We start from the raw sequence: 25343 nt of genomic DNA, 5'->3' as shown, positions 1-25343 counted from the left end.
CTCGAATGGTTTTCGAGACAGGAGCGCAATTCGATCTGCAGTTTCCAACAGCTCTCCGCTTTGTTCCTTAAGCAATATTCGATGTTCATGGATAGAGGAACTTCTTATGCCGACCTGTGGACGCTATCCCAAGGACCGAATGAACCGCTTCGGGATTACATGGCAAGGTTTAAGGCGGTCGTATCTAAAGTAGAAGGAATAAGCGACAAGGCTGCACTCGAGGCTCTGATGTGGTCCTTGTGGTACAAATCCGAATTCCGACAGGAAATGGCCCTCACACGCCACAAACGATTCAAGATGCCTTGCATCGGTCGTCAGACTTCGTCGTAAATGAAGAAGAGATGAAGAATCTGGACGAGCAGTACGAAGCAACGAAAGCAGCGATCCGGAGCTCAATTTTGACGCGCCCCTCGAAGAAAGGCAACCCATCAAAGAACGCAACGACACAGAGCTCGGTCGAACCAAGAAACGGAGGTGCCCACAATTACCAAGTTGGTGCCGGGCGCGGAAGAGGAGAGCCGCGCAGCAACACTTGGGTAAGAAGGCCCACAAACTACGACGAAAAGGCGTTCTACGAGTATCACCAAACCTATGGGCATCCGACGGCAAAATGCCGAACTCTGGAAGCCAAACTCGCGGCTAAGATGGCGGCGGGAGAGCTCTTGAACGCGGTGAATCTCAAAGACATCGTCCCTAATGAGCCAAAAGAGGGAACCGAGCCGAGCGGCACAGCAGAACCCGCAAATCCTCCCCGGCGGGGCGATAACACCAAGCGCGACATGAGAGGCGAACCCGAAGAGCAACCCGAGCCGAGACAAAGGATCAACATGATCATGGGTGGATCTCAATATTACCAAGACACGGTGTCTTCCATGAAGGCTTATCAGCGCCGAGCCGAAGCGAAGGAAAATTGGACAGAACCGACCGATATTCTGAATACGGTGATCTCCTTCGCTGAAGAGGAAACGGCAGGGATAGATAGACTGCACAACGATCCACTAGTGATCGAATTGATGATCAGAGACCACGATGTAACGAGAGTGCTCATCTATAATGGGAGCTCGGTAGACGTCATTTTTAGGGAGACAGTCAGAATGATGGGAATCGATCTCTCCGAGGTGACGGCGATCCCCAAACCTCTAACCGGATTTTCAGGAGAAACAATGATGACTATGGGCACAATTAAGCTCCCTATGGTAGCCGGCGGAGTCACTAGTATCGTCGAATTCTGCGTCACCGATGACCCAGCAATCTACAATGTGATTATGGGAACTCCATGGATCAATGCAATGAGGGCGGTCCCTTCCACCTATCACCTCTGCCTCAAATTCCCGACTCCAGCAGGCATCAAAATAATTTGGGGAAACCAGAAGGAGTCGCGAATGTGTTGCTTGGCGGAGCACAAGTTGAGGAACCCCGTCACCGATGCGCGACCAGACGTAAATCGCAAAACGCTGAAGACGGACCGAGAGCCTACGAACGAGCTCTCAAAACTCTTATAGCAATTACAGATTGCGGAGAGCCGCGAAACGCGCGCCGAGCCGGTATGTGACGCGGTGGACTCGGTGTGCATAGACGCGTTGAAATTGAAACTAAGCTAGAGGAGCCTCTGAGAAGCGAGCTTCTTTCCCTCCTCAAAGAGAATATCGACACTTTTGCCTGGACAGCGGAGGATATGCCAGGCATAAGCATCAACGTGACCTGTCACGAGCTGAACATGGACCCCACCTTCAAACCAATCAAGTAAAAAAGGAGGAAGCTCGGACCCGAACGAGGTAAAGCAGTTAACGACGAAGTGGAAAGATTCCTCAAAGTAGGATCAATCGCCGAGGCCAAATACCCGGACTGGCTTGCGAATCCGGTGGTTGTGAAGAAGAAGAACGGCAAGTGGCGGGTCTGTGTAGACTTCACTGACCTCAACAAGGCGTGCCCAAAAGACAGTTTTCCACTACCACACATCGACCGGCTCGTCGAAGCCACCGCGGGAAACAGGTTGTTAACATTTATGGACGCGTTTTCTGGTTGCAACCAAATCCTGATGCATCCCGACGACCGGGAAAAAACAGCGTTCATAACCGATCGCGGGATATACTGCTACAAAGTCATGCCGTTCGGATTCAAGAACGTAAGGGCAACATATCAGCGGCTCGTCAATTAAAATGTTCGCAGATCAGCTCGGAAAAACCATGGAGGTATACATCGATGATATGTTGGTCAAATCACTTGAAGAAAAAGACCATATCGCGCACCTACGAGAATGCTTCGAGCAATTGAACGAACACAACATGAAACTAAACCCGGCGAAGTGCAGATTCGCGGTAACCTCGGGAGAGTTCCTCGGCTACTTGGTAACTCACCGAGGCATTGAAGCGAATACCAAACAGATCAAGGCATTAATCGAGATGCCCTCTCCAAGAACGAAGCGAGAAGTTCAAAGGCTCACATGAAGAGTCGCTGCGCTAAATAGATTCATTTCCTGTCTACCGACAAGTGGCTGCCTTTCTACGACACCCTTTGAGGAAATAAGAAGCTCAAGTGGGACGAGCGATGCGAAGCAGCTTTCCGGGAATTGAAGACCTATCTGGCGAGCCCGCCGATCTTGGCAAAACCAGTTGAAGGAGAGCCCATCTTCCTCTACATCGCCGTATCTCCCACGGCTGTAAGTGGAGTGCTGATAAGAGAAGAGCGATCCGAGAAGAAACCCATTTTCTACGTCAGCCAGACACTGACCGATGCCGAGACCCGTTACCCTCAGATCGAGAAGGTCGCCCTAGCCATTGTAGTATCGGCTCGCAAGCTGCGTCCGTATTTTCAATCACATTTGATTGTTGTGCTCGGTACACTTCCGCTGCGCTCGATCCTGCATAGCCCGAGCCAATCCGGGCGGCTCGCCAAATGGGCCATCGAGTTGAGCAAGTACGACATCGAGTATCGGAATAGGTTGTCTGCGAAATCACAGGTGCTCGCAGATTTTCTCATCGAACTTCCGGCCGAGGCGACGACCGAGCCAACCCCAGACGAAGTATGCTGCACGTCGACGCCTCGTCGTCTAAACACGGGTCGGGAATAGGAATCCGTCTCACCTCTCCCACCAGGGAAATATTGGAGCAGTCTTTTCGTCTGAACTTCCATGCCTCGAACAACGAAGCAGAATACAAAGCACTGATCGCTGGCATACGACTGGCGCAGGGAATCGGAGTTCGAAAGATAAGAGCCTTTTGCGATTCACAGCTCGTAGCATGTCAATTCAACGGAGAGTACAAGGCGAAGGATGGACGAATGGGAGCTTACCTCAGAGTGGTCTGAGATTTGGTGCAAAAGTTCGGCGAGTTCGAGCTCACACGAATAACCCGAGGTGAAAACACCTCGGTAGACGCCTTGGCAGCACTTGCGACAACTTCAGACCGGAACCTCCGACGGACAATTCCAGTTGAATTCATCGAACGTCCAAGCATCCAAGAGCTAGAAGGAGTTCAACTGATAAATCCTCCCGAGCAGGAACCAAAGAGCGGCGAAGCAATCGCTATGGATGAAGACGCCTCACCAGCCGAGCTGGAGTACGACTGCGACAAAGAATGGCTCGGAGCCATCCAAGTATATATCGCCGATGGAGAAGTAACATCCGACAAGTGGGAAGCCCGCAAATTAAAGGCTCAGGCCGCACGATATGTTCTTGTCGACGGCGAGGGGTTTAAATGGAGATTTTCAGGACCGCTCATGACATGCGTCGAGGGACCGGAGGCAAGAAAGATAATGCACGAAGTGCACAGCGGCGCGTGCGGAAATCATTCCAGCGGAAGGTCACTTGCGATCAAAATAAAACGTCACGGTTACTTCTAGCCTACGATGGTCAAAGACTGTGAGAAATTTACGGTGAACTGCAGGAAGTGTCAACGGCATGCACCTACAATCCACCAACCCAACCGAGCTACTGTCATCGATTTCATCACCCTATCCCTTCATGAGATGGTCGATGGATATAGTCGGACCTCTACATCGATCGAAGCATAAGCGATTTCTGCTCGTCCTTACGGATTACTTTTCTAAATGGGTCGAGGCCGATTCCTACGCGAGCATAAAAGATGCTCAGGTCGAACACTTCGTCTGGAAAAACATCATCTGCCGGCACGGGGTCCCCTACGAGATAGTTACTGATAACGGATCCCAGTTCATCTCAACCCGCTTCGAAGCTTTCTGCGAGAAATGGAAAATTCGTCTGAGCAAATCTACACCGAGATATCCCCAAGGGAATGGACAAGCCGAAGCAGCCAACAAGACGATCCTAGATGGTCTGAAAAAGAGGCTCGACGCCAAGAAAGGACGATGGGCAGACGAGCTCGAAGGAATCCTTTGGTTGCATCGGACAACTCCGCGCCGAGCCACTGGAGAAACTCCATTCACTCTAGTCTATGGAACGGAGTGGGTAATTCCCCCCCCCCCCCGAGGTGGATTTCCCAGGTATTCGACGAAGACTTCTGCCAGGACAAGAAGGCTTAAACCAATTAATACTGCTGGACGAACTCGATTTGGTCAACGAAAGGCGCGGCCAGGTTCTAATCCGAATCCAGAACTACCAACAAGCAACGGCGAGATACTACAACAAAAATGTCCGAAGTCGAAGATTTAAAGAAGGAGAGCTCGTTCTTTGAAAAGTTTTCCAAAACACTGCCGAGAAGAATGTAGGAAAGCTTGGAGCAAATTGGGAACGTCCTTACAAGATTACAAAAGTAGTTTGCCCAGGAGTCTACGAACTTGCGACGGTAGCTGACGAAGCAATTCCAAGATCGTGGAATGCAATTCACCTGAAGAACTATTATCACTAAGGCTACAACACAATCAACATGAACTACGGGACGGCTTGATCCCTGCACATGGTACGTAGGCAGCCCGTCCACGGACGGGTTCAGCTGTCCCCCCTCCTAAAAAGGGGGGTGGGGAGAGTGGGTACGTATACACATACCTTCATTAACTTTGAAAATTTTAGCTCGTCGAAGTCCACTATCCCTCTGGTCATTGTCGCTTCGGCCAGTTTCTTATTCGTTTTAAATCAGCTAGTTGTTTCATGATTTTCCTCGGATTTTAATTCGTTCGTTGTCGCTTCGGCTAGTTTTTCATTCACTTATGTACACTTCTCCTTGCATTCACTTCGGCAAACTACGTATCCATACACCTCGCCTCGTTGCTGGCCACAACGAGGCAACAGTCACAAAGTTCTCTAAATGGACTTTTAACCACCTTTCCTAGGACGAAGGTGCAAGTTACATCCTCTATGGATCAAAATCAAGCACGCTATACAAATTTCAGACCAAAAACGTATCGGTCACCACGGTTCGTCATCCCACACGAGACTGTAGTTCGAGACTACATCGTTTTCTCTAAACCGAAACGAACTCTTAAAACCTGGCAAACACATTCACCCTCTCGGGAACGCTGGTCTACAATCAAACTTTGATATCGTCTCACGACATGGACCTCGGCAACGAGAGTTCCAAACTTAGCGCCTCAAACGGCCAAAACTAAATCCGACCTAAAAAGCCTTCGCACTAAATCTTTCCTAACTCGTACACCTCGGCACCCACGGTCGAAGGCACAAAAGAACGGCAATCTATTTAAAGAGTCAACCCCAGCTCGGGATTTAGACTTAAATACAATCTGTAACAGCATATCCCGTTTTCTATCAATCTCTCATAACGATTCGGCCAGGGAAGCAAACAAAAGCCCCCTCAGCCCGGTTCGACAAACCAGTCAATAACAGCTCGGCCTACTTACGCCAGCTCGTTCTAGTGCAAGCTTGTTCTAACTAAAGTTTCCTCAAAAGCTTATAAACCACCAAAGGCGGAAACAGCGATTTCAAAAAATGAGTAAGGGGAAAGATGAAGACGATAACCATTGCTAAACCTTTCCAACGATATAAAAAGAAACAAAAACACCAGAGTCAAGTGGATAAAGCCGTCCAGGCACCAATTATAGAAAAAGACATCCAGGCCTTCAGTACAAAACGCGTGAAGTAAGAGACAAAGGAAGAAGGAAAGAGTCAAGCCGCAGACTGCGTTTCCTGCTCGGCGAGGAGGTTCGAAAGGGCTGGCATACCCGCATTTGATCCGGTCGGATCTACGACACCCAAGTTGGCCGCTGTCTCTTCGAGCGGCTCGTTACCCAGACTGGCATCTACAGAGTGTGGCGACACAGGCGAGAAGACTAGCTCACCTTGGATCTCGGAGGCAATGCGCTCATACGCCTCGTCGTCGGCGTATTTGCTCTCCCAACTTTTTAGCTTCGCCTCTTCGTCATCGAGTGTTGGGCCGTCCGGTTTCCTCAGATAGACGATCATTGCAAGGTTGCCCTTGATCTGCCCCAGCTCGTTCTCATCAGTTTTGGCCTTCTCGAGCTTAGCTAGACCTTCCTCCACCTTGGCAAGGCATTCCTGAAACTTAGCCGTCAACTCTCGCCTTGCTTCTTTCTTCGCACGCCTGACCATAGCGTCAAACAAGGCATCCTTGGCGTCGATACGCCTCTTCAGCAACGCCACCTCGGCGCTTTTGGCTCTCCTGGCCTCCTCAAGGCGAATGACCGAGGCAGAAACCTTTTCGACATTGGCACGAAGAACTATCTTCTCCTCTTCCAGCCTTGTCACCCTGGTCATCCGCCTCGTTCTCAGCCATCAGCTCGTTGATAGCCGTTACAAACTGCGAAGAATAGTACGCGTTAAACACTTAGCCATAATTTGATAAAACAAGGAAAATAAACAGAACATACCTTGGTGCCGCGCTGTGCCATCGCGCCATAAGACCTTGGTCTCCTCAGCTTCTCAGGAGGAGGAAGACGCGTATTAGCATTGTTGACACGCAAGAACATCACCGCCGAGGCATCTGGGTCGTCGATGACCAATTTGCGTGAAGCGAGATCGCCAGACACCGGCTTGCGTTTCTTCTTAGGCGGCTCGTCTTTCTAAACAGCCACGCCTTTCCCTTTATCAGCGGCCGAACGTTTTTGACCTGAATCGTGCTTCTGTAGATGCGAAACTGGGGGCCTCGATGACTTCGGAAGAGCCAAAATAGCCGAGTTGGAAGGAGTTTTACTCCGCGCCGCAGAGTCGTCTTTGGGCGCCTCGGGAATAATTTTGCCCGGTTCTACCTCGGGCGTCACTTCTTTCTCGTTCACCTCGGCAACGTTCGCCTCCATAGCTCGGACCGCGCCTTCACCTTCACGGCTCGGCGGATCGTCTTGAGGGACAGCCTCGGCCTCCGTTTGAGCCGCCTCAGCGTCTCGTCTTGCAGCCTCTTCTTCTTCACGCCTCTTTCTGTCTCTAAGAGTGATGATCACCATTTTCTCCCTTGTATCCCCTAAAGAATTTGAAGACGAAGAGCTAACAGGTACTCCGGCAAGAATGGCTCGCGCTCTTTCCACTCTCTCAAATAACAAAACATTATCATGCAGCAAATGCTTAAACCTCTAATACAGCTCTTTCAGGAATTTCATCAAACATTTGTGGTGCATGAAATTCCCAGAATCTAGATCACAAGTGATGTGCAAGGATCTAGCCTAGAGAACAGCTGTTTAGAGAAATGAATCAATGAATTTAGCCCTAAGCACTCCTAATCTAACACCTTAGCACCCTAACCTACACATCTAGAACCTCATTAAGCTAAACTACTCACTAATCATACTAATCTCTCTTAAACCTTTGATAGTAGAGAAGATTGGCATGATTAATGATGAGAAATGGAGATGGAGAAGATGGATGATGATGGGTTTGCAGCTTTAAACACCGAATTTCTCAATTTCTCTGATTAAAACTCACAAAAGGGGTGGAAGATGAAGATGGAGATGATAGATAATGATGGATTTCAGCTTTTAAACCCTAATTACTCTCTTGATTCAACCCAGAAAATGAAGATCTCTCTTACAAAGTTTAGGTTTTTTTCACAAAAGAGGCAAAGAAAACAAAGAGAATAAAGCTTAGTCTGCTGGCTAATGCTTAAAACATATATATAGGTAGGGTTTCTTGCTGGGCCAACCTAGAACAAACTAGGTTTTGGCCCAAAAAAAGGTCCACAAAAACGTCATGAAGCGAGAATATATCGAAGTGATTTTGGCCGGTGCAGGACGTCGATATTTCTTCGGCGATTTGAGGCTGGTTACACCGAGACACTACACCGGTATTCCTTCTCGGTATGAATGTGGACCGCTTGCACCAAATCCTTCATAACTCTTTGCTCACTGGTCCGAACCTCGATCTTCCACTTCCACGAACTAGATGACGTCCTTAGCTCCAAGTTTTGTGAAGGGCTCAACCCCGTATGACATTGGAAAAGCCCCCGTCTCGTCGGTTCTTTGAGGCACATCGCGGAAGACCTGATCGGGCCCCGAGACATGTGTTCCTTCCGATGGCGATATCTCCCATTTCACGGCCCCAAATGGCCTGATTCCAATTTTTTCGGAAACTAGACTCATTCCTCTTGATTCTTGATGAAGACATCGGAGGTTGAATCGCATTTCAAGTCCTTCGTCCCACGCAATCAAAGTGAAGGTCTCGTCTGCACCAAACCATCTGTCCGAGTTACTGTACACAGGTGAGGGTTCCTCCATGATCCCAGCTCCAAGTTGCTCCCAAAAGTCTCCAAATGACCTGACAACACTCCAAAAATGCAGGACACTCTAGGACCTAATGAAAATCTTAAACAAAGCTAGAACCAAAGACAAACTCTAATAAAACTAGATAAATGTATGCATGAGACTCAATATTTGGACAAAAATGCAGTCCTAATCATGATAAAACTCAAAACAAACAAACTTTCGTTAGTAACGGATGAACATCCTCCCCAAGACTTAAATCACACTGTCCCCAGTGTGAAATAGTTGGTGAGAAGATGGTAAATAAAAACAAAATAATCTAAAAAAAAAAAAGAAAAGAAAATGATGTAGAACCGTGGGCATGATGTCTCATGGCTGTCATCTGTCTCTGTAGATGAGGAGTCATCAGACCGGTGGATCTTCAGTAGTCTCTTCATGCGCCTGTTGATCTTCTCTTGCTAGTCAAGCTTCTTCTTCAAAGCTGCAAAGTCTACATGACTCCTAGTAGATGCTCTGAAATGAGAAGAACTGGCTCTGAATGAGGATGATGCAGGCTGTCGTCTCCTGCTGTTTGCAGCTACCTCTCTCTTGGATTTTTCAGCCAGAAATTGCTTCATGGTCAGAGGTAAGAGTGGCAAAGATGGTAGGAAGTCGCTAGTCTCTGGTTTCCATCCTGGGTCTGAACCATCTCGAAGATCGGGCATTGAATCCGATGGTAAGAGGACCCTGTACTCGGTGGAACTGGTGCAGAACTTGTAAGCAAATCCAATTGGGTCCATCTTGGCCCTGGTGATAGTCCTGACAATCAGATGTAAGCATCTCATGCTTAACCTTCACTAGGTTCTTTGCAATGATGCAAGCAAAGCAAGGAAGGTGGAGAAGGGTTCATCATCACTCAGCTGTGTCTCGTTTAAAGGTCATATGTCTCCTGCGAACGAGGCTTTTTCGCATGAGCACTCCTCTTGGTTCGAATGAGTCGTACCTGAGAGAGATCCATGACCTACAAAATGAAATTCTTGAGACAGAGAGTAACTGAAGCTGCTTTTGTATCGATTTTTATGAGCAAGGTGTTTATAGAGTTATCACAAACAAATTCATATGACAAACAAGCTGTAAATGCATCAAACATTGCAAAATCTGAGAGTTCCTGGTCAAGTTCGATATATTGATGTCCAACACATTAGATTTCTGAATGAAGATGATATTAATGCTCACTCATATGTAATCTAATCTGGTTTTCTATCAACAAGGACCAAACAATCCAGACTTGCTAAGCTGAATCAAACAGTTCTTCAAATTTCGATTCTCTCAAAGTCTCAAATCTCAGATTTTCAAAACTTCAAATCTCCATGGTCTAAGTGTTTAATCATGCAATTAAACTACTTAAAAGTCTAGTCTTGAGGCCAAAGACAATTTTCAATCATCCTAAGGTAAATTTCTACTTATTCTAAGAAAGCCCTAAATTTGAGTTCTTAAGAAAAAGTGAAAAATATGGTACCATACCTTTGATGAAAGTGTGAGATGATGACAGATTTGGAATCTCTTTTGAAAAAAATCTTTGAGAACATCAGTGAAGAGGGTCTTACTCAGGAAGAGCTTAACTACATTGGGAATCAGAGGTTCCAAAGATATCAGTATGGCAATGCCAATCAGAACCTCTCTTACAGGAATCCCAATGTAGCAAACCCACAAGACCAAGTCTACCCTACTTCTCAAGCTCAACAGAACTTTGTTCCCAAAAACAACTTTCAAGGGTCTTTTCAACCAAAGAATCAGTTTGCTCAGAATTAGGGTTTCAGTCAGCAACAGCAACCATTTCAGGGTTCTGGTTTCAGTTCACAGCAGCAGCCAAAGGCACCACCAGGGTTTGGTCCATCACAGTTCCAGCAGCAGGCGCCGGTTCAACATCAGTTCCAGTCAGCACCTGTTCACCAGCAGCCACAGATGGGGTCCGATATGGTTGGGATTCTGCAACAGCTGCTTCAGGGTCAACAAGTGTTTGCAAGTCAATATGCATCAATGCAGCAGGACATAAAGGAATTGAAGCAGAATCAGGCATCTAGCTCAAGAAACCAAGGCCAACTACCTGGTAAGCCTGAACCCAATCCCAAGGAATATGCTAAAGCTATTACACTGAGGAGTGGCTGATGAGTTGCTTGAGTTGCTTGAGGAACTGAATACTGATGACCCTCTTCAAGCTGCTTAAACCCAAGAACAAGGAGACCATGGATTCTTAGCAGAAGAAAGTGAAGGGTACAAGCTGTATTTGGACACTGCTAGAGAACTTGGTCCTGAGACAAGGTTTTTGGAACTGGAACAAAGTGGCCCTGAGGTCTTGGATATCAGAGGATCAGACACAAGCCAAGGAGCAGTCCAAGCAGTCATGGCCGTGGGTTCCAAGGTGAAGGAGCATGATAGGCTGTTTGAGCAAGACAGCTTCAGTGCTGATTGGGATGAGTCTAAGGCACCTCAGCTGGAACTCAAACCTCTTCCTAAGGGGCTCAGGTATGCTTTCTTAGGTCTCAATGAGTCTTATCCTATCATTATCAATGATATGCTGTTAGAGGACCAAGAGCATAGGTTGTTAGGAAAGTTGAGGAAACATCGAGGAGCCATTGGATACTCTCTGGATGACATTAAGGGTATCTCACACTCCCTATGCACTCATAGGATTCACTTAGAAGAAGAGTCAATGTCATCCATAGAGCACCAAAGGCGCCTCAATCCCAACTTAAAAGAGTTAGTGAAGAAAGAGATTCTCAGCTCCTAGAGGCTGGGATAATTTACCCAATCTCAGACTCTAGGTGGGTTTCACCAGTCTATGTGGTGCCCAAAAAGGGGGGAATGACAGTAATAAGAAATGAGTAGCTACATGGACTATAACTGGACACAGGATGTGTATAGACTATAGAAAGCTCAATGCAGCCTCTAGGAAGGATCATTTTCCTTTGCCTTTTATTGATCAGATACTTGAGAGGCTTGCAAACCATCCCTTCTTTTGTTTTCTAGATGGTTACTCTGGATTCTTTCAAATTCCCATAGATCCAAGACACCAAGAGAAAACAACATTTACTTGCCCTTATGGGACATTTGCATACAGGCGCATGCCTTTTGGTCTTTGTAACGCCTCAGCCACATTCCAGCGCTGCATGATGCATATATTCTCTGACATCATTGAAGAGAAGGTGGAGGTGTTCATGGGCGATTTTTCTGTCTATGGCTCCTCCTTCTCCGATTGTCTCTCTAACTTGTCCCAGGTCCTAGAGAGATGTGAGCAGCATAACCTGGTGTTAAATTGGGAGAAATGCCACTTCATGGTGCAGGAAGGGATTGTACTTGGGCATAAGATCTCTGAGAAGGGCATAGAGGTTGACAGAGCAAAAGTGGAAGTGATGGTGAATCTGCAAGCTCCCACTTCAGTCAAAGGGATAAGGAGCTTCCTTGGGCATGCAGGGTTTTACAGAAGATTCATCAAAGATTTCTCAAGAATAGCTAGACCTTTGAAAAGGCTGTTGTGTAAAGAGGTTGACTTTGTCTTTGATGTTGAGTGTCAAGAAGCCTTCAAGATGATCAAGGATGCATTAGTCAGTGCACCCATTGTCCAAGCTCCAGACTGGTCCCTTCCTTTTAAGGTTATGACTGATACAACAGATTATGCAGTTGGAGCTGTGCTTGGTCAGAGGAAGGACAGGAAGCTTCATGTCATCTACTATGCCAGCAGAACCCTTGATTCTGCCCAAGAGAAGTATGCTACCAAAGAGAAGGAAATGTTGGCAATAGTCTTTGCTTTTGATAAATTCAGAAGCTACCTGGTGGGATCAAAAGTCATTGTATATACTGATCATGAAGCCCTCAGGTATCTGCTGACCAAGAAAGATGCCAAGCCTAGATTATTGAGATGGGTCCTCTTACTTCAGGAGTTTGATATGGAAGTACAAGACAAGAAGGGTATAGAGAATGGAGCTGCAGACCATCTCTCTAGGTTAAGAGTGGACTCTGAATTCCCTCTTAATGACAGTCTCCCTGAGGAATCATTGATGGTGCTCAACTCTTATTTGGAGTTTGAAGAAGTGGATATCATCCAAGAGAGGAGAATACCCTGGTTTGCTGATATTGTGAACATTCTTGCTTGTGGGGTGGAGCCACCAGAACTTGATGTTTACCACAGAAATATGTTCTTCAGAGATGTCCAAAGATACCATTGGGATGAACCTTACCTGTATGTCCTGAACAAAGATCAGTTGTGTAGAAGGTGTCTTGCTGAGGAGGAGATGTAACCTGTGTTGCAAGAGTGCCATGGATCAGCTTTTGGGAGTCACATGGGAGCATTCAAGACTGTGGCCAAGGTTCTTCAGAGTGGGTTTTGGTGGCCCACAAGGTTCAAGGATGCTCAGAGGGTTGTTTCAGCATGTGATGCCTGTAAGAGGCATGGGAACATTTCAAAGAGGAGTGAGATGCCTCAAAATCCAATACTAGAGGTTGAAGTCTTTGATTGTTGGGGAGTGGACTTTATGGGGCCTTTCATCTCATCTTATGGAATTCAGAACATACTAGTGCCTGTGGACTATGTGTCCAAGTGGGTTGAGGCTATTGCTTCCCCTACCAATGATTCCAAGGTAGTAGTGAGGTTGTTCAAGAACATAATCTTCCCAAGATTTGGAGTACCCAGGGTTGTTATTTCTGATGGGGGTTCTCACTTTGTGAACAAAACCTTGGAAGGTTTGCTGAAGAAGCATGGAGTGAAACATAAGGTAGCTACTCCTTATCATCCTCAAACTAGTAGCCAGGTTGAAGTGTCTAATAGACAGATTAAAGCCATTCTTGAGAGGACTGTTAGCTCAAGCAGAAAAGATTGGAGCAAAAGGCTGGATGATGCATTGTGGGCTTATAGAACAGCCTTTAAGACTCCAATTGGGACATCTCCTTTCAATTTGCTATATGGTAAGAGCTGCCACCTTCCTGTTGAGCTGGAGTACAAGGCTTTATGGGCGGTGAAGTTGCTGAACTTTGATATCAAGACAGCTCAAGAGAAAAGGATCATTCAACTCCATGAATTTGAGGAGATCAGGTTGGGGGCTTTTGAGAGCTCCAAGATCTATAAAGAAAAGACCAAAGCTCTACATGATCAAAAGATTCTGAAAAGGGAGTTCAAGGAAGGTGATTTGGTGTTGCTGTTCAACTCTAGGCTTAAGTTGTTTCCTGGAAAACATAAGGCTAGATGGTCTTGTCCCTTTAAGGTTCTTGAGGTCAGGTCATATGGAGCTGTTGTGTTAGAGGGCAAGGATGGTCAAGATTTTGTGGTCAATGGCCAAAGGATTAAGCACTACCTAGTTTCAGAAAGGAAGGAGGAAGCTAGATCAGCTCCTCTTCTTGATCCACCACCAACCTGTTAAACAGGTTTTCAAAGTCAAACTTAGAGACTTTAAACAAAGTGCTCTTGGGAGACACCCCAAGCTTATCCTTTGTAAATATGCTTTTGATATTTTCTTTTCTTTCTTTTTATGTTTTGGAACTTTTTGATGGATTTTGTGAGTTGATCTCAGGTTCCAGGTGACTTTTCGAGGTTGTGGCTCAGAGACAAAGTGGAATGGAGCATGTGAGAAGGCTGAGAGAAGAGTTTAAGGCATGAAAACTTGAAAAACAGCTGTATGCTACTTGGTTGTGCGGCTCGGCCTGGCTGAGAACCATCTCGCAGATGAGTTCGCATTTCACACCTACCTGGGTCTGCGGGTTACTCACCTGGCAGCAGAAGATTTGAGCAAGAAAATGCTAAGTGTCAAAATGTGCGAGTTGGGCCTGCGAGTTGGTTGCACGTGAGACCAGGCCGTACTGAGGTTCACAAAATACACCGGCCTGGGCGTGCGAGAAGAACTAAAGAGAGCCCAGGCCGCACACCAGGAGAAGGAACCTTTGGCGTCTAAGTGTAAAATCCTGCGAGACGGTTATGCGGCCTAACACAAGAAGGGACCAAGCCGCAGGAACATTCGCAAATCACACCGAGTTGGACCTGCGAGCTGATGCACAAGAATCCCTGGCCACACACAAAACGAAGGACCCAGGAAGTCTAAGTGTCAAGAACTGCGACATGAGCGTGCGGCTTAAATCAAGGAAAGATCAGGCCGCAGACGGGTTCGCAAATTACACCAGGTTAGGCATGCGGCCTAGCTTGATATCATCCCAGGTCGCACATCAGGAAAAGAGGCCGAGGTGTCTAACTGTCAGATCGTACGACCTGGTCATGCGATTTGGACGCACGTAAGACCAGGCCGCACGAAAGCTTGCAAATTACACCGGCTTGGACGTGCGGGTGACCTGAAGGATGGGCCAGGTCGCAGCATGAGAGAAGAGACTAGGCCGTGCAGAAGAGGTTCTAGTGCAACCTGGGCATGCGAGACAGTCAACACCAGGTACCAGGTCGCACAAGAACTCGCGTTTTAAGCCAGGACGGGCTTGCGGGTCATCAAGAGGTCACGCCAGGTCGCAGGACAGCAGGGGAAGCCAAAGCACTCAGGAGGGTTTTGTGTGCGACTTGGGCGTGCGGGACAGGAAGAATAAGGTCCCAAGTCGCACACAAGTTCGCGTTCTACACCAAGTCGGTCGTGCGGAATGAGATAACAACCGGGTCCAAGGCGCAAAAAAGAGGGAAAAAGGAGTCTGGTCAACAAAAAGGACAGGTCAAAGCCTTGACTGGTCAAAGTGGATCTATTGACCACCAGTCCAAAGGCTTTGTCAAGTCCCACACTCTCTCTTCCTCACCAAAATCACGAGTTTGCTCTCAAACCCCATTCCTCTCCATTGTTTTCATCATAACTATCTCATTTCTTCACCAAATTCGTTGATTCAAAGTTCTCTGAGCTCGTTTTTGAGTTGGTAATCTCATCCTGTTAGCATTTCGAACTTGTTTGCATCATAATCCCAAGGTATTCACTCTGTTAAAACTCATCTCTTTCCATGTTCTTAAATGGTGATTTTTGAGCTTCAAAGTGTGGAATCGATTTTAATAGGTTGTTTTAGACCTTGGGATTATTTTTATAAATGCTAGGGTGCTAGATTATCATGGAAAACAGAGCTCCTTCTTGGTGATTCAGTGTTATTGAATTTTGAAAATTGTTGCAAGTAATTCATGGAAAAATCGATTTTTTCTTGAAAAGTGATGAACATGTTTCTTGCTGAGTTTCTGCTTTGCACTTTTGTTTTGCATTGGTATGAATTCATTGGACTGATGCTTGGATTGAGAAACTTGTTCATGTGCTTTAGAAATCGATTTTTGCAACAATTTTTTTTAAATATTTGAGAACTTTGTGAACCTTGATCTTGTGCTCATCTTGTTTTTGAGAAATTTATTGGCAGATGACTGAGAGAACCAACTCTCTAGCCAAGAAGAAGGGCACTGCATCCCAAGACAAGGGTTTGGTCTCAGGGTCTTCACAGCAAAAAGGAAAAGGCCAAAGCACCAAGAAAAGCACAAAGCAAGGGAAAGGTGAACAAGCGCCAAAAAGGACAAGGCATGAAGAGAAAGCATTGGTGGTTGCTTCTTGTTCCAAGAAGAAAGGGAAACAATTGGCTGTGGTATCTGATGATGAACAGACTGAGAGTGGCTCAAGCAGCTCAGCTGAAGGTTCCCAAAGCACCATTGAAGAGGCATCAAAGAGGATCAAGAAAACTGAACCAGAAACACCTGATTATCTGGCCAAGTTTCAACAGATGGGGATCCAGAAAGGGAGGTTCCTTGATATGGACTTTCTGAAGAAGATTGGCATATATGAAGATGTCAAAACTTTGCTTGGGAACATGGGCATTGAATCACTCTTGGAGATGAGAGAGACCGCATATGAAGAGGAGTCTCAAGAGTTATTGGCTTCTTTTGATGCTTTTATGTACTACCCAAGGGATTCAAGGATTCTTCAAGGGGATGGTCTTGGATACATGGAGTTTACTGTGAAAGGAAAGGACTACAGAGTGTCATTCAGGGAATTGAATGAGATATTTGGGTTTTCTGCGCCTAAAAGCGTTCCTCTCTCCAACCAGATTGGTCTTAGAAAGGAAGATATTCAAGCTTTATGGAGATCAATAGCTTCTGGGAAGTACACAGCTGGAGCAGCTAAGTACTCTTGGATAAGAAATCCAGTGCTGAGATATGTCCACAAGATCCTCTCTCACAGCTTCTTCTTCAAACTTGATGTTGGGAGAGTTCATTAGGGTGATCTGAATCTCCTTGGTGTGGGACTGAAACAGTTGATGCAAACTTATGAAGATGGGAAGCCCTATGAAGGATATGCTTACACACCTTGCCTTGCCTCTCAATTAGCAAGGTCTTTGATGTTCTACAAAAAGTGCATTTGGGGTTCAACAAAGAAGGATGCAAAGCTGGCCCATGGTTGGGTTGTAACAAAGATCTTGAAGGCAAGGGGGTACAGGTTCAAGGAGAACAAGGCAAGGTTTGACCTGATTAATGAAGCTTATTTGTGTAATATCGGTTTCTTTCAAGGAAGAGTTGGAGCCAAGCTGGTTTACAACTTCAAGTCCTTCATTGATGAGCCAGTCCAAACTCTCCTGCCCAATCCCTCCATCACCACAGTCCAAGTAAAGAGGAGCATCCACTTCTACTTGTTAAAGGAAGAGCTGTAAAATGTCCAAACTGATCCACCAATTCTCAAGTACAAAAAGGCTTGCAGAGAAGAAGCTTTTAAGGAAAAGAAAGCAACCGCTGAAGATGCTACCACTAGTGCTGCTGGTGCTGGAGATGATGGTCTGCCTCCACCTCTAAAACGTTATGGTGGGAACAGATATCACTTTGATGATTACAACTGGGAGGAGCCAGGCACTTCAGGGTTTAGAGCTCAGCAAAAGATTGGTGTTCTCCAACAATGGTGCAAGTACCAAGATAAAACGATACACAAGATGGCAAAGTACATCAAGGAGATGAAGAAAAGGATCAAGAAGCTTGAAAACCCTTGCAAAGGTGGATCTCCAACACCGGTTTCACCAAGGAACAGAGAAGAGGTTGGAGAGAGTTCCACCAACTGCACGGCCCTGGTCCCATATGGCACAGCATGGGTGGATCTTGAAGACGGTTCTGATGAGGCAAACCATCACTCCTGGGAGACACCATCCGGTCACACTTCAAACCCCTCTTACTCCTTGGGGTCCGACTTCCACAGCTCTTAGGTAACACTCCACACCTTGTACATATGCATGTAGATTTTCTCTTCCTCTTTGCATTTTATTTTTTTGTTTTGCTTTTACTCCTTTCTCATGCTTTTATAACACAAGGGACTGTGTTATTTAAGTGTGGGGGAGGAGTTTCATCCTTTACTAATCATATTTTCTCTGTTCTTATTTTCTACTTTGAGTCTTCAGTCTCAGTCTTGCATGCATTCATGTAGTTGCATCTAAGTGCATATAAAAGCCAAAAAAATGAAAAAAACAAAAAATTTCACAAAAAAAAAATGTTCATGTAGTTGCATTCTCATATTTAGGACTGAGTCTAGTTGCATATTCATGTAGGCTGCATCAATGCAAGGGAGTGATGATAAGTTTTTCCTTAAGAGAATATCACTTTAAGAATTCGGTTCACTGCCCTAGTTTTTAGTTCTTTGCTGCATGTAAACAAGAAAGAAATCAAGACTGATCCATGCTTTGAACTTGTTGAGTGAATCAAGCTTTGATTAGTTCCAGCCTTATCTAAGTGAGAACCATAATTTGACAATCTAATTATCATTGCCTGTGCATGTCATTGTGAACTCATGGGTACCCTTAAAATATTTGAGCTCTCTTATCCCTTTTACCATTTTTTCGCTAGCTCAAATAGCTGTTCTCTCATCTTGAGACAGTTCACTGCCTTGAACCAAACCTTCCTTGAAGCCTGAAACACTATAGTGAGAGATGTGAGGCCTTTTTCTGAATAAACTTGACAGAAAGTGTTGAGTTTAGGGCGACAAGAGTAGAGTCTCATGTAGATCTAGCTCTGCATCATGAGTATAGAGTAGGCTAGGAAGAGATCTTGAGAAACACTGAGTGGAAAAGAGAAAGTTCGAGATGAGAACCAGGGGATGGAAAAGAAAAGAAAGCGGTTTGGGGTCTGCTGTGTAAAGAAAGAAAATCTCTTGTGTTTTGAAAAGAAAAGTCTAGCCTCTAAGTAAAAAGAAAAGAAAAGAAGCCAAAAGGCTCAAGTGTTTGAAAAGAAAAGAAAAGAGGCTAGACAGTGTTATGTGAGAAAGAGCTAAGTGGAAGATTCAGACCCCAAAGCTTGAGTTAAAAGATGAAAAGATGAATCCCCTGGTGAGAAAAAGAATGAGAGTGAAGTGAGGAGAGGGTTGATAAAGCAATGAATGTCTTGACAGAGGAGTAGCTAGGATGTGATCTTCATGGGAGTAGAGTTAAGGTGAAAGACCGATTTGGGGCATTGGGTAGATGGGATTCTGCTCTTGTATGCACCAGTTGCCTTTTACCCTTAGCATTCTGTTAAAGTTTATTCCTTCTTGAGTGATCCCTTGAGCTGCATGGAAACCATAAACATTAAATGAGATCATCTTTGTCTCATGACCCTGTCCCAAGACAAGTGAGTTCACATGATTTGCATAAGCATGATTCACATGAGCTTTAATGAATGTCAAAAGGTTGGAACTATGGCTGTTTGTGAAAACTTAAGCTTGAGCTTGATTCATTTATTGATAAGTATGGCTAAAGTTTTGTTAGTAATCTTGTTTGCAATGCATCTTAGAATTAGCAACTAGGACAATGAGTCTTGAATTCTTTTAGTGCTACACTCTCATTAAGGAAGATGAACTCCCAATGCATCCAACCTCTTTCTCTCATTTGCTCTTTTTGCTTGAGGACAAGCAAAGGACAAGTGTGGGGGAGTTGATATGTTCATAATTTGCATCATTTAGGTTGTATATTTCATTCCAAATCATATATTATTTCATGAATTTTAGGTCTTTAGGGTTTGTTTCAGGACTTAGGAGTTGCACTAGGTCCCAATGAGTCTTTGCATGTTTAGAGTGTTTGTCAGGTGTATTTGGAGCTATTTGGAGTTGAAAAGGTGAATCCAAGAAGAGAAATGGCGATCAGGACTTGAAAAATGGTGAAAATGGGTTCTTGGAGGTTCTCGGCGATTCTCACCTACCGCAGGCAGCTTTTCTCGGCGTTTTCCATGTACCACGAGTGAGCCTCTCTGCCAAAACGCGTACCGCGGCTAAGGTTTCTCGGCCAAAATTTCCGAGTACAGACACATCTCAGAAAATCGCGTCACCTGAAGGTCTTGCCGGTCAATTCAGCTGTCAGGTGCTTCATCAAAGTTGGAAAGGGTTGGATCATGGTTCCAGAGCAGATAGAATCATAGGATTTGGAGGCGTGAGCAGAGAGTTAAGCTCGTCTGAAGGCACGCCTGTCTCGCTACCATATTGGACCGACCCGATGAGCTCCGAAGAATGCGAAGGACGATGCATTTCCAGACCGATTCAGTCTACAGGCCCTGCATCAAGATTTGAGATATTTGAGTCCTATTTCCAGAACGTTTGAGATCATTCAATTTGGAGCTATGAGAAAGAAGATAACGTTTCTGGAATAGACGCATATCTAGAAGCCTCTTTCTGACCGTGTCAATGCACTACGAAGATGAGCCCTCCAAGGCACCTTCCACTTCCCAAGCGCCGAAGGCTCCTTCACCAAAGTTGAAGATATCTGAGTTTTCTTTCCACTGAAGTTAGAATCGCGTCATTTGGACAAGTATCCTGGAAGTTACCCCCCCCCCTGAATTTGAAGTGGTCCGAGGAGACCTGAAGGCTGCGAGATAGTCTTGCGACTCGGTTAACTCGCAATGCTTGGAGATTAATGTCTGGGGATTGAGCTGCGTGTTGAGATGTGCGGGTGAGGTGTCACTCGGTGAGGTCTAAGGTTCCCGAACAAGAAAAATACTAAGTCCACAAGCGTGCGACTTGGTCATGCGAGTTGGCCAAGCTTGGAACTGAGTCGCATGAAGGCTCGCAATTTACACCGACTTGAGCATGCGACTTGGGAGTGATGAAGACCACCCTGCACATATTTCTGAAACCCCTGTTACATGGTCGTGCGAATTAAGGAGCAAAGGGAACTGAGCCGCACAAAGATTCGTGTTTTACACCAAGAGAGTAATGCGGCTGGGCTTACATGGATTCTATCTCGCTGAAGCTTCTTTCTAGGATCATGCGAGTTGGGCATGCGACTTGGGACTAAAGGAGGACCAAGTCGAACACATATTCTTCCCAGATTTCGTCTTGGTCATGCGAGTTGAAGAGGAAGAAGACTGAATCGCACAAAGACTCGCAAAACACACCTAGATGGGCATGCGGCTGAGACTAAAGGACTTACGGCTCACAAGACTGCTTCTTTGGCTGTGCGACTTGGGCATGCGACTTGGGAAGATCCTGACCAACTCGCACACTCGTCATTTTACCAATTAAAGCCGGGTCAGGACCTGGTTTGTTCCGGGCTGACCCTGTTTGTTTTAAAGACCTACATATAGTTTTTAAGGTTTTATCCCAAGGACTTAAGCTTTATGCCATAATCTCTTTGCCTCTTTTGTGTAAGAAAACTCCTTTTGAAGAGAAATATCTGATTTTGGGCGTTTTAATCAAGAGAGTTTGACAGATCTTGTGTTTAAAAGCTGCAAATCCATCATTATCTATCTTCTCCATCTACATTTCTCATCATTAATCATGCCAATCTTCTCAACTTGCAAAGGTTCAAGAGAGATTAGCATGATTAGTGAGTAATCCCCATATTAAGGTCTTAGATATGTAGATTAGGGTGCTTAGGTGGTAGATTAGTGAGCTTACGGGTTAGATCATTCATATTCTATTCTCTACAACCTATTCTTAATGCTAGATCCATACATATCATATGTGGTATAGATTCTGGGTATTTCATGCACCAAAACTGTTTGATGAAAAGCCTGAACCAAGGTTGTTAGAGGTTTAAGTATTATTCATCATGGGAATGATTGTTTATATTCTTAAATGACAGATTAAACTGGTTGTTAATGCTTGTTGATTCATGTTTCACTAATGATGATTAGGTTAGAACCTGTTTTAGCATAGAAGTTAATACCTTCATGAGAGGATTAGCTTAATTAATGATGTGTAAGTTAAATGGTTTGCTTGATCACATGATTCATTAGCTCACTAGTTTTACACTAAAGGCACCCTAATCCAATATCATGGCTAAGACCTTTCTCATCATCATACATACATTCTCATCTCATTTAGCTTACTTACTTGCTTGTTTAAGTTGATCATTAGCTCTAATTTTTGTTTTAAGTTCTTAGTTGTCATTAATCATCAAAACCTCACTCATTTGGCTTGAATTAAGAACTGATCCTGCATCTTAGTGTCTACACATGATGGATTGATACCCTTTGTACTGCAAAGTGATAAAAGGGATTGATAACCCCTCATTTAGAGCCTTGAAAACTCTAAGTTATCAACACTAACGAAAACCGTATGGACGCATTTATTAAATAGAGGGCTTATGCCGCAATATTTTGTTTGGTATCTACATGGAGAAGGATATGGCAGTAATACTCATGAGAATGCTGGTAGTAGTAGTAATTATCAAAGTCATGTTGATTTTGATGAATGGAATTATGGTCATCAGCCTAATCAGCATCCATCTGATCAAGGTCTAGATCATGATAGGATGCATGAGATGGTGACTGATGCATTTCATGAAATGCATACTGGTAATGCTGTTGAGTAACCTAATGTAGATGCCAAAAATTTTATGATTTGTTAGACAATGCTAATCAGCCAATCTACGAAGGATGTGGAGAAGGTCTGTCTTTATTATCGTTGGCAGCTAGGATGATGTCAATTAAAACAGATCATAACCTGGCTGAGGTTTGCATGGATGATTGAGCTGATCTTCTGAAAGAGTATCTACCGGAGGGTAACTTGGCAGCGGCAACATACTATGAAATACAGAAGTTGATTTTAAGTCTTGGTCTACCTTTTGAGATGATAGATGTATCTTTTGACAATTGTATGATTTTTTGGAAATATGATGATCAGCTGGAGGAATGTCGATTTTGCCAAAAACCAAGATACAGGCCGCAAACTAGTGGGCGTAAAAGGTACCGTACCAACGTATGTGGTATCTCCCTTTAACTGATAGGTTGAAACCACTAATACATGAGTTGAATCAGTTATGGTATACCGGCGTTCGCACATACGACTGTTTAACGGGGAAAAATTTTATTATGCGGGCTGTGCTTATGTGGACAATAAGCGATTTCCCCGCTTATGGTATGCTATCAGGATGGACTACACATGTGAGGTTATCTTGTCCTTATTGTCTTCATCGAACTGATGCGTTTCAGCTAAAACATGGTAGAAAAACCTGTTGGTTTGATTGTCACCGGAGGTTTTTACCGGATAACCATCCATATCGGAGGAACAATAGGTTATTTAGGAAGAACAAAAGTGTACATGTCCCTCCACCCGTAAATTTAACAGGAGCTGATATACATGCGCAAATCGAGCATTGGGGGGGGCAGAGGAAACAATAACGCATGGGGGAAACTGGCACACTCCTGCAAATATGCCTGAAGATTATGGAGTTCATCATAATTGGCACAAGAAAAGTATCTTTTGGCAACTACCCTATTGGAAAGATCATCTGCTCAGACACAATCTTGATGTCATGCACATTGAGAAAAACTTTTTTGATAACATCATACATACAATTATAAACGTAACAGGAAGAACAAAAGACAATGGTAAGTCAAGATTGGACTTGCCTGATTTATGCAACAGAAGTGAGGTGCATATACAGAGAAACGGGAAAGCACCAGTTCCTGTATTTCGGTTGAGTGCATATCAAAAGCCAGCATTGTTCAAATGGGTTTCTTCTGACGTTAAGTTTCCTGATGGGTATGTTTCTTATCTTTCTAAATCTGTTGAGAAGGGGGTAAAGTTTGCAGGGATGAAAAGTCATGACTGCCATGTGTTTATGCAACGATTATTTCCTTTTGCATTTGCTGAACTCTTGCCCAAAATGTCCATGAAGCTGTTGGAGGCATTGGTGCTTTTTTCTGGGATCTTAGTACACAAACATTATCAGCTGATGTAATAGCACAACTGTCACTGATTATTCCAATCTTGTTGTGCAATTTGGAAAAGATCTTCCCGCCATCATTTTTTGATGTTATGGAACATCTTCTTGTTCATCTTCCTCACGAAGCAGAGCTCGGTGGACCGGTTCAGTACAGGTGAATGTATCCGTTCGAGCATTTCATGAAGCATGTTAAGGGTAAAGCCAAAAACCTAGCTAAAGTGGAAGGTTCAATTATGGCGGGAAGCTTGACGCAAGAGACTTCACACTTCACTTCGTATTATTTTGCACCAAAAGTACGAACACGCAAAAGAGCTACTCGTCGATATGATGATGGAGGAGGTGGCCAAACATATGCAGTTGAGGGTGTACCTGACATATTCCCGCCGATCGGACGTCTTAGTGGAAAACTTAAGGAAGTTTGGTTGTCCAATGAAAAAGATTATCACAGTGCACATACGTATATCATGCTAAATTGTTAAGAATTATCATCTTTCGAGAGGTACATTTTTTCCAGTATATATATATATATATATATATATAAATGTCATTCTTAATTAATCATTAGTTGTTTTTTCAGCACATTCGTTTATGAGGTTAAAGAATGCATCTCTGGGGTTTCTGAAACTGAAATCAATGATTGTAAAGATCAACACTATGCCCAGTGGTTAAAAGCGCAAGTACGTATAAAATATAAATTAAAAGACTTTGATATCCAACATATATGGTTGCATGCATATTTGAAAAATCAAGAAATTAAAGCAAGATTTTTTCTGATTAGGTGGACCCGAATGATCCAGATGAATTTCCAACATGGTTCCATGATTACTACTAGGTCCGATGGCAAAAATAACGACAGCCTCCATGTATTTCACTCGGGGCTATGTTTTTCACACATACCGTCACGGTGCAAAGCGGGCGACAACCATCTATGGAGTTTGTGTGAGGGGTGAAATAGATTTTTATGGAGTTCTGCAAGAAATAATTGAAGTGGAGTATCCTGGATTGTTAAGGCTGAAAACTGTTCTCTTCAAATGTGATTGATTTGATTCAACTGTTGGAAGAAGGGTACGTCTAAACAAGTTTGGAGTTGTTGACGTAAACAAATCACGACAGTACAACAGGTTTGAGCCATTTATATTAGCTTCTCAAGCGGAACAGGTCACATTTTTGCCATACCCCCGAGTTCGAGCAACAGGAATCTCATGGTTAGCAGTAGTTAAAGTGGCTCCGAGGGGAAATATTATAGGGATTGAGGATGTTCCACTGCTACAGGACACTTGCGTAGATCTGACTGAACCAGATATTGATAAGAAGATTTTCTTAATTGACCCTCAGAACAGGCAAGTTGAAGATCTTCCCGATGATACAGAAGAAGAAGGTGATGAGTTTGCTGAAACCGATGATGGTGATGACGATTTGGCGAAAGACGACGCTGATGGTGACAAAGTACTAGAAGAAGATAAATCTGATTGATTTTTATGCATGTTTTTAGGGATTGTTTGTTATTATGTAATTTGTAACTGTATTTGTTTGATTTTTTTTTAATGATAATTATAACCATTACGACAATTTTACGACGATTTTTGTAAACCCTAAACCTCAAGTTTAGGTCTTATACCCTGAATGAATAGTATATGAGTATTACGACGACTTTACGACCATCCGTCGTAAAATCG

At 44.4% G+C, this 25343-nt stretch overlaps 1 protein-coding gene across 1 annotated transcript; it reads left to right on the top strand.

The window, feature by feature from the left end:
• Nucleotides 1–341: 341 nt before the first annotated feature.
• On the top strand, nt 342–1502 carry LOC112085483. Its single transcript, XM_024154702.1, has one exon. It carries the CDS (start codon nt 342–344, stop codon nt 1500–1502), a length of 1161 nt encoding a protein of 386 aa, XP_024010470.1.
• Nucleotides 1503–25343: the final 23841 nt, after the last annotated feature.

Source organism: Eutrema salsugineum, unplaced genomic scaffold (genome assembly GCF_000478725.1).
Source record: "Eutrema salsugineum unplaced genomic scaffold, Eutsalg1_0 scaffold_3, whole genome shotgun sequence".
Classification (NCBI taxonomy): domain Eukaryota; kingdom Viridiplantae; phylum Streptophyta; class Magnoliopsida; order Brassicales; family Brassicaceae; genus Eutrema; species Eutrema salsugineum.
The sequence above is the reverse complement of the archived record's forward strand: the minus strand, read 5'-3'. Positions and strand labels throughout refer to the sequence as shown.

Bases quoted from the DNA above. Each gene is read 5' to 3' on its own strand.
- LOC112085483 (XM_024154702.1), top strand. From the start codon at position 342: ATGAAGAATCTGGACGAGCAGTACGAAGCAACGAAAGCAGCGATCCGG.